The sequence below is a fragment of the Argopecten irradians genome, chromosome 14 (genome assembly GCF_041381155.1).
Source record: "Argopecten irradians isolate NY chromosome 14, Ai_NY, whole genome shotgun sequence".
Lineage (NCBI taxonomy): Eukaryota > Metazoa > Mollusca > Bivalvia > Pectinida > Pectinidae > Argopecten > Argopecten irradians.
Genome location: NC_091147.1, coordinates 30,194,009 through 30,204,659, shown reverse-complemented (window position 1 = coordinate 30,204,659; position 10,651 = coordinate 30,194,009). Strand labels below are relative to the sequence as shown.

Below are 10,651 nucleotides of genomic sequence, written 5' to 3'. Positions count from 1 at the left end.
ATCTAACCGTACCAACGTTATTAGCTTGTTTTATTGTCGAGTAATCTGTAATAAACATCATTCCTGATACGGGGATCGGGTACGGTATCGGGGACGGCGTACACGAAATCACCTCCACCACCAGAAATCCCCGATTGAAAAACGAACATCTGAAATTATGACGAACGTAAAGACAATTTGTAGTTGATATTTGACACAATGATGTAAAATTGAAATATAGCCAAAATCATTATTGTAGCTTGTTAAATGCCAAGAAACCGGTAATAAACATTATCTCTGGTACGGGGATTGGGTATATGGGAGCGGGTCGGACACAGCGTACACGAGATCACCTCTACCGAGATACCGGAAGTTGTTCACAGTTAATTCCCTTGTCTACTTCCGTCAAAACAAGCAAGTTGGGAAAGGCGGGGCAGACAGGTATGTGGTTATCAGGTCCGGTAGCACCGCTAAATCTGGCTATATAGCTAGATTTGACTATATAGCCAAATCTGACAACACGTATAGTGGACAAATGTAAACAAAAGTGACATACCTGGTAACAAAATCAGCGTACACATCGAACATTGAATGACGAATCTTGAAAATCGGCAAAACGAAATATATTTGTCATCCAAGATAATTTCCGGTGATTTTTTAAAAATCCGTCGTTGCATTTTTTGGTACTCGCATCCATTCATCCTCATGTTCTGATGTAAACGATATAAAATCCAAATTTCCCATTTGAAATATGCCAAATATCTTTTTGTTTATGAGCCGTCTATAGCACTTTTTGCACATGAATAATGTTGCACGGGATCTGCATGCTTCAAGCGCACCTGTGGCCTGAATCTTCATCAGGTGGATGCTTATCTGCAGACGACACAACGACGCCATATTGGTTCGCCTCGCTATAGTTTTGTTACCGGGGACTAGTGATAATGGATACTAAATAATTGCAACGATGGAATTATAAAAAGTCACCTGCAAATGAACAAGTAGGCAAACATTATTCATATCACCGACTTACATGTTTCGTCATCTATGCTTTCATATTGCACGAGAAAAATGTGACCAGATCTCACCTGTTTGTTTACATTTGTCCACTATACGTGTAGTCAGATTTGGCTATATAGTCAAATCTAGCTATATAGCCAGATTTAGCGGTGCTACCGGACCTGGTTATATGATGTTGTTTTAGGAGTTTAACTGCTTTGTTGTTATGTTATGAATTTTTGATTTATTCATTATGATATGACGCTGTGGAATATAATATTTTAGGGATTGCTTTGACTAAAGATGTATTGTATGCATTAATTACACGAAACTAAAAATAGAATATCGCGTTATCTTCGTCTGTTACCTCTATCTAACATTAGTCGGGTTGGGTACAACACATTCTCGATACTTCAGTTGTAACTATCACAGTCGTTATTATCCACCTCTGGAATAACTCCCCTCCACCGCCTCGAACTAGTCCGCTAAACCTGTCTATATTATTTATTATTATTATTATTTATTTATCAAGCTAACCGATACTTACATTATACAGTCAAACCTCGATGATTCGAACTTCGATGAATCAAATTTCTCGCTGTATCGAACTTTTTGTCTGGTCCCGAATTTCTTCACAATATAACATTACTAACTAACCCATGTATGAAACGAAGTTCTCGATGTATTGAACTTTTTTCATGGACCATTTGTTATAGAATCATAGGTAACTGACACTCGATGATTCGAATAAAAATTTACCTGTGCAGATCAGGTGTTCGCCGATACCCTGTGGCATGCTGTCACACCTAGCTGTCTCGCCGGACAATAGGGATTATGACAGCTTGTGTTGCTAGCTTGATATCATCAAGATAATTAATATCAATAATCAGGCCGATACCCGGTGCTTTGTTTTTACAAGCTGCTTTATTAAATCATTAGTACGGCAAAGATACAGTTAGTCGTTTTTGATGTTCGCCGCCGCCATTGGTAGCGGTTTGTAGAATTTACGGAACGGTAAATAGCGAGCCACATTATTAGTAACTCATACTCAAAACTGTTTCATTGCACAACTTTGGCATAAATACTGGAGCAAATCGATCATTCTAAATCGAAGTATTTTGTAGGTGTTGTAGCGCTTTCGGTTCCTCCTTTTTAGTTTCGTTTTTACAACGTGTTTTCGTTTTTTATATTTATTCCGTAATATTAACCATCGCTTAAATAGTCACCAAACGAACACTTGTACATGGGTTAGGCCTAGTACACGTAAGTCTTGTTTATAATATACGTATGTATTGCTAACGATAGCAATACATGTGATTAATCGCATACTTCGTTTTTATTTTGTTCTGCTTGTGGTAAATACAATGATTATAAAGTTTACGGAACCGAGACGACATATACACAACTACCACAGTTGGTCATGGTAAAAAAAAAACATCGGTCTAATTTCAACCACGAATAATTCGAAGTCTCGGTGTTTCGAAGTTTTTCTGACGGTCCCTTGAACTTCGATACATCGAGGTTTGACTGTATATATCATTGGCTTCTTAGATCTGTGTTTCCGTTTAAATATCACATACAAAGAGTGTATATAACAATAATGATAATAAAAAGCCAACCTAATTTTATAACATGTATGTATAATTCATTTTTCACAAAAATAATACGGGCAGCCACTTGAAACGTCATGATATACACGTGCATATCAAAAGGTCTCCAATACTTTTAAATGACATACGTATCGTTTTACTAGTAAACGTTTCTGTCATAATTTGCGTGCCCCTGTGTTTTGGCTGAGGTGACCAAAATTGCATTTTACGGTCTCGGAATAGCAGTTGAGACTGCTTGTTTTACACATGTTCATAGAAATTTAACTGTCGAAAACAGATATATCTAGATTTAATATCCCATGAAAAGTTACATAATATAAGACCACGATCGAGAGCATCGTGGGTAGCGATACGCCAAGGACGGCTCCTTGCAGGCGATATATGGGATTTGCAAATTATTTAGTCTTGATGAAATAAATGATTATTCTAATTACTGGTTTATGTAAATAATGAATGTACTTGCAATATTTCCAACGTTGGACATTTTTATTTTGCTATAATTAATATGAGGTGAGATGAGGAGGTTTTCCCTGTTGACACCAAAATAAAACTTGTATTGTAAGATAGTGACCGTATACTCTTTATCCTGCAACATGTTCATTATATAATATATACAGAAGATGGTGTTCAAAACGAAAACAAATTGCCTGTTTTTACACGATTTCGCTCAGAGTGAAACGCTTCTTTGACGATCAAGAAAAGATGCATTCACTAAACATAATGAGTGTGTACTCCTTTTTACTACCATGGGAAATATGTAAGCGACGTCATTCCGATGATTGTGACGTCACTGTTTGGACGGACTGACCGCAGTTTCATTCACTCCTACTAGAAGTGACGTCACTGGAATGTTCGAGATCAAGTCATCGAATTTAGAAATTGAATCAAACGAAAGAAATCAAACATTTATTTACTGATATCGTAATATTTTCATATAACAACTCTTACAGGAATTTCTTATTATCTGGTATCGAGTTCTGTGCCCAACTTATGTCGATATATTAGTGCTGAAAATGCATTGTTTCTTGATATTGTTCCGCTTGTTTTGTTGACTGTAAGTTTGTGAAATAATTTTAACCCGCGAAGGGCGTCAGAAAGCTTGTTTTCAACGGGAATAAACACAGTAGTGATAAAGACCTTTCAAGTATGACAACAGTGGATATTTGCATCAGGGAAATAGGGACACAAAAAGTTGATTTTTTCCAAAAGTAAGTAAGTTACACTACATTAATTTTGCTGGAACACTTAAAGTGAATAGTCGGGGGCAAAGAAAACCAGTCTAAATGCGTTCATTGGCCTTCCAAAAGTTCTCGCATATTAATACGGCGGCCAAGTTCTGCTTACGTTTCCCAGTTCTGACCATTAAAGAAAAGGAAAGTTAAAAGCATTGAAAGCGAGGCTGCGTGTAAATGTAACCACGGACATAGTCAGCCGGGAGGACGTTTTAGGATTCCTATACTTTAAATTAATTTCTTCGCACCGTGAAAGATTTTGGCGAGAGATTTTATTTTTCTTTTTCATAAGAAATTATACTGGATACATTCACACCATTTTTACCGACTTTAGCCATCCTTGCCCGACTGTTCACTTTAAAAAGTCGTTCTGATTTCAGAACAACTGGAATTATGAAGATATCTCTTACAGTATTTTTGGCGAGGGTCACCTCGCCATTATGATCGTGGTTGCAAAATTCTCTTACAGTCAATTTCCTCAATATGATTGGCTTAGAAATTGCTCGCAGATACTAGCGCTCCTAGCGGCAGTGTATTCAACAACTTTGATTTTACCGGGAATTTTAAATAGCAAATTTTGAATATGAAAGTTACTGAAATAAGCGTATCTGTAACGTTGAAATAGGAATAGTATATTACGGCTTTCATATCCTTACTATGTACACTATCCAAAAGATCTTCTGTTTGAAAATTTTCACCTGATTGTTTACAAAGTATCTAGACTTTTCGTCACCAAAATGGTGTTTACAATGAATGAAGACGTTTCGTCCCAAAAATGCTTCACTCCGAAGCTGGTTCCCCCTAGAACGAATAATCATACCCTGCCTCCACTCCGTACGACGACCATTTGTCAGAAATCTTCCGTCCGTCGTTCAGAGCTACGTCATCGCAGCTAGGTTGCCCCCAGACGTTTACTCCCTATTAGAGACAGTTATTCCGCAACGGAAAAAAAAAGAAATCAATATTTCACCTCGAACATCAAAATTGATACCATAATGATTTTGTAATTTGAATCAAATTTGTCTCGGAGCAAATACAATCCATGGCGAAATGGAGATGCTTTTATCACGGCTGTGTTATGGCACATGGCCTTACTACAATGGAAGAAAGACAACTCTAACAAAATTTTGGACAAACTTGGTCTACTGATAAAATAACACGTGACAGACGGTGAACATTTTGTAAATGTCCAAGGTGGCGTAATCTTAAAACTAACGGCAGTTAATAAGGTATGAATATTTACCACATCCATAATTATCGATAATTTCATAAGCACATGTAAAAGCACGTTCAGAGATTACCACTTAACCATACTTTTAAAACATTTTAGTTTTTTTCACCACAGGATCGAGCTTGACGTTCTGATCATATACATACAGCATATTCATTAAACTAGGTAATACGAAGTAAATTTTTGGCCGAATGACATAAATCATATATGGAATGTTCATATAACTCGAAGTGATATTTTTTGAACTACTAGATCGACGAAAATGTCGATTTCTTTTTCATAATTCTTCCGTAAAACCTCCGTAAAACGGCACTTAAAAAGCTGTTTCAATTTGTAAAAATGTAGAGAAAACTGTTAATTGTTTAGCAATTATCCTGAGTTATATTTTACCAACAAGCATCTGAGATTAGCAATTAAAACTTACATAAACATATTCACTTGCATTGTGCGATCACTCGAGCGGAACTAATCTCTACCACCTGGCACAGTCTTACAAATGCAATCGTACAAAAGCCCACATGATCACTGTTTTTAGTGCGATTACATCTTAGGGTGTGAACAATGTAATTTCAGTAATTACTCTGTTAATACATTTATTGTTTCCTTATTTTTTACAGAATGTCAGCATGTATGTATCATTTCAACTGGAAACAGTCTAGGAGAAGAATTGTGTGAACAAAAAGAAGTAATTTTCAACTGTGGAAGCTTAATATTGTAATCATTTTCAATCCGAAAATAATTACTATCATCATCTTCAAATTCCTTATTGTGAATTTAACTGTAATATGATTTAAGCATATACCTGATATTTGTTTATATTCTTTGACATGTACATGCTTGAAATGAAATGAATAAATAAAAGATTATTTAAATTTAAAACACAATATGACATCAGCTGTTTATATTTTTTGTCAAAAACATATTTAGCTTAATTATCGTTCATAACACACTAATCATCACCTTTGAGACAATTTAAAGTGAATAGTCGGGCAAAGGAAACCAGTCTAAATGCGTTCTTTGGCCTTCCAAAAGTCATTGTATACCATAATGATGGTCAAGTTCTGCTTACGGTGTCCAGTTTTGACCATTGAAATTTTGGGGAAGCCCCGTGTAAATTTAGCACAGTTCTAAATATAAATTCGCCAAACTCTTTGAAAACGAGGCTGCGTGGAAATGTCAACATGGACATGTGTTTCTCAGTCGTGTCGGTTTCGTTTCGTGTGATAAACCACTAATGCGGTATGCAAATTGTTGTTTTGAGATGATACATTTGATGCAAAAGAAGTATTCTTACATCAATGACAATGCTTTGTAATCATTTTTCGATAAAAGCATCTTGTACATGGAAATCGACACAAATATTCGGCCGATGCAGAGATGGGGCCCCGGCAAGGGGCAATTATTGCAGCATCGCATTCGTCGTATTTTACATCAACCGAATCATGAAGGTTAAATACAAATAATCGTAACATAATTTCCCATTTAAAACCACACGAAAACGTTCCATAGAACGTCCATGCATGTAGCTGTCACAGATGTGAAAATAAATTAGCTCATACATGGATATTTTACAAGTACAATATATGTGTTCAATTATTCGTGTAGTTTTTTGCAGAGATTTAATTAAATTATCTATGTCTCTGGTTTTTTTTTTTTTTTGTAAACAATATTTGAGTTCTGGAGAGAGATGACATGAATGTCCAGCTGGAAGGAAAGAAACTTTTATGATGTATATGTATCGTACAATGTATATATGTAAACGTACATTCCATGTAGCAGCTATAGAATTACAACTAGGAAATTCTCTCAAACATTGATAATATTTAATTCTTTACATTCATGTAGGCCTATGCTGTGAGAATTAACACATCATATATATATTTCCAGAAAACATATAGGCCTACATGTATGTTACTTTCCTTTTCTGTTGTTTCCTGTTCTTTTTTGTGCTCTGGAGAAAAAGATGATTGAGTTGAAGAAAAGTAATTAATTAAGAGAAATGTGTACCACAGTACTTTGTCTGATGCCGAGGGGTTCTATACTGTTTTAATAGTCCAGTAATTAATAATTAAATTGAAAATTTCAAAATTAAGATGAAATTGTAAATTCCATTTTTGAATGAAGTGGTTCCCCTCCTTTGAGAGTACACAGTGTGTATACCCTTTTTGGTTTTTAGGAATAATACCTGAATAGGAACCTGAAATAACATGACAATCAATCAGGTATGTGTGTGTTGGGGGGTGGGGGGGGGGGGGGGCTAAAAGACAGAAGAATCATGAGGTTGGGAAGTTGTAACTTGAGTGGGGGGTTGAAATATAGAATAGCTACAGATAACTGGAAGTGGAAGGGTGCTTTATCATTGATCTGGTCATTGCATATTTGGGGTTTACATGGCTTTTTTTTTTTGGTTATTTAGTCTCATTGATTTTGGAGCAATTTTGAATCCATATGGTACTGTATATCTTTCTTTTTTCCATGTGTAGCTATTTCTTCTGTATTTCACCCTTCGCCCAAGTCACAACTTCCCAATAGGTACCACTTTTTTGTTTAGAACTCAAATCAAAGACAGATGTACATAGTACTACATACTACATTTTAGTCTTTGTGTTTGTAATCACTGTTACTACAGTATTAATACATAAATGGTCTATGTACAAGTTACACATAGACAATAAATGTGAAATTTGGTTCAGACAAAAAGATTTTTAACATTTCAGATAACTTGCTAGTTTTATGGTTTTATTTATATGTTGAGTCTACTCTCATGTAAAGTAGAATTTAGAAATCCTAAGACAATGGTATCTATATTGCTATATGTAAAAAAAAAAATCCTTATATTTTAAAAGTAATTGAAAAGCTATCTCACAAGCCCTGACAAACAAATGGGCAGGCATATGGATGCAAGAATTATAATCACTGGATCTAGAGGACTAATATAAACAAATATTTCTACAAAGTTAAACAATGAAAAAGTATTGCATCATAATTTTATTTAATGATTACAGTTGAAAGGAACATTTAATAAATTAATACTGTTTAAATGTTTCTGTTTATGATCTTCTAGGTCCATATTGGAAAAGTTTACTTTCAAGAGCACTCAAATCAACATTCTTCAGTCTTCATATGATGCTAATTGTATGTATATGTATACATACACTTGTATACAGGTCCAAGGGATGAACTTTCTGTATTCATGTCACTATGCATGCATGGTGCCTGAAAAAAAGAACCAACAATTTTTTATATCTGTTGAATGTGACAAAAATTGAAATGATCAATTTCAAATATATATAAATGAATAAATGTAGGTTCATTCTACAGTTGTTTTTTTTTATTTTAGAGAAAACATTTTATAAGTTGTGAATGTGTCACTGATGCATTTGATAGAAATAAAATATTGTTTCAAAAAAGATACAAAAATCATTATCTATAGTTCCAACAAAAATTCAGAATAATTATAAATGATACATGGCTGCAGTACCAGAAATATATATACATGTATATATGTTTCTGGCAGTACATACACATGTACAAACACTATTTATTATTATGACCAGAAATAATACTGTATGTGTCCTCCAAATATATCTAAAGAACAAGCTAAAACCTACATGTACATATGTATATGTGTATATCAGAACATATACAATACAATTTTACCAATTAACCTACAATGTAAATCCTATATACAATGTATGTGTATAACACTACCAGAACATGTACAGAACAAAAATTTACAAATTAAAAATCTATAAATATATACATCAGAACTGTATGAATTGACCGGTAGCATAATATTATAGATTAATTGAAACAAATCTTAGCTTGATAATGCACTAGCGGTTACATTCTAACTGTACATGCATTACAACGGTACATTTTATAAATATACAGGGCATTCATTACCCCTAAAGAGGCCCCACTAAAGAACCGCTATTTACCCCAGGGTTACGTTTTACGCGATTGGGGAACAGGTATGAAACATGTGACCATATGTGACCACTCATTTATGAAAAAAATACTGCTAGGGACTATTTACATAATGATCAAAATACGAAGACTCACTCACTATCAGCTGAGCAGGGAGTACCGGGTAGTAGGCCTAGGTACGTACAGTAGCGGTCCGGAGCCGCGTGCTCGTTTGAACTGTTCTCTTCACTATAACAAGTTGTATTAACACTGTCCATGCGTTGTAATGTTTACCGAGTCAGTTGTTGGGATTGTCGCTGCTCCATTGCCTTTCCTTTCGCATTTTAGGTGAGTCAGTTGGTTGTTTTGGCGGAAACATTTTGGTTCAAAACTACGGTAGCCATGTTTTGTTTACTACGGAGAGTGGTGGGTGTTGCGCATGCGTTAAGGTTGAACTGCACTCATAGCCGGTCGGGAGGACTTTTAGGATTCCCATAGATATTATTATTTTCTTCGCATGTACAGCGATTTTGATGGAAAGTTTTATTTTTCTAATTCATAAGAAATTATACCGGATATATTAATACCATTTTTACCGATTTTACAGTCACTTGCCCGACTATTCGCTTTAATGAAAATCAATTAAACATTAATTTGTATAACACAGGTCGTCTTATGTTTTCCCCGCCTTGACTATCAATGTTCCTTGATCACTCTGAAAGTATTGATTTTACCTTTTTTTTCGGTCACCACATGAACTGCCTTTAAATCAATCACACCAATGAGACATACATTTACTACATTCATTATAATACTGTAAGGCAATTCTGCAAGATCAGCGAACATTGTTGATTTACCTTGAATATCTACATGCACAGTATGGTACCATATGTAACAGGAGAGGAGAAAATTTAGCGGCAAGACCGGGATTCGATCCCGGGACTCTCCGAACACTAGCTGAGTGCTCTACCGACTGAACTACCTGGTCATCGACAATCGACCCAGTCCAGTCCCACTACACTCCTCCCTCCTTTTTTGAATACATACGAGACCCTTTCAAACACCACAGCCGTTGGTAGGAGAGAAGAAAATGTAGCTCTTCCGACTGAGCTACCTGATCACTGATAATCAACCCAGTCTGATCCCGCTACAAATATTTATCTGGTTATTTTATCTCCCTTCCTATTTTCAATCTACCTTTATGACTTAGAATCTTACCTGGTGGAAAAGAATAGTTTGTCTTACAAATCTTGACAAATTATGCACACTATGATTGTTGCAAGCTAAACTACGTATCCGCTAGCTGATTGCTGTTGATTGTTAATGATCTCAAACACACTAATTACTTATTGTGCAAATTTAAGTACATATATTCTACTCTTTTCAAATATTCCTGATTACTATTCATGTATGATATCTTAAAACATTGACATGTGCACGGAGTACGGCGGACCAGACCGCCGATGTTTTGGACATCTGCTAGATATTTCAGTTTCAGGTTACGGTGGCCAATAAAAGAAAACAAACACAATGCGGTTTTCATATGTTATTTCTTCTAAATACAACATTTTTTGTGGAAGTTGTCAAGCATTTATGGGGAATATTTTGCATTGAAATTGTCACCTTCATACATCGGTTTTGGGACTCCCTGGACATTGTTTTTCCCCATTTTTTTGATGCGCTAAATATACTGA

The 10,651-nt window shown here is 35.3% G+C and overlaps 1 protein-coding gene across 1 annotated transcript in view; it reads left to right on the top strand.

The window, feature by feature from the left end:
• Nucleotides 1-579: 579 nt before the first annotated feature.
• Nucleotides 580-10,651, top strand: part of LOC138307147 (calpain-5-like) — a 39,500-nt gene continuing 29,428 nt past the window's right edge. Inside the window, exon 1 of the mRNA XM_069247777.1 lies at nt 580-977. Within this exon, the coding sequence (XP_069103878.1) occupies nt 970-977 (8 nt within the window). The 5' untranslated portion in view covers nt 580-969. The remainder of the gene's footprint in view (nt 978-10,651) is intronic.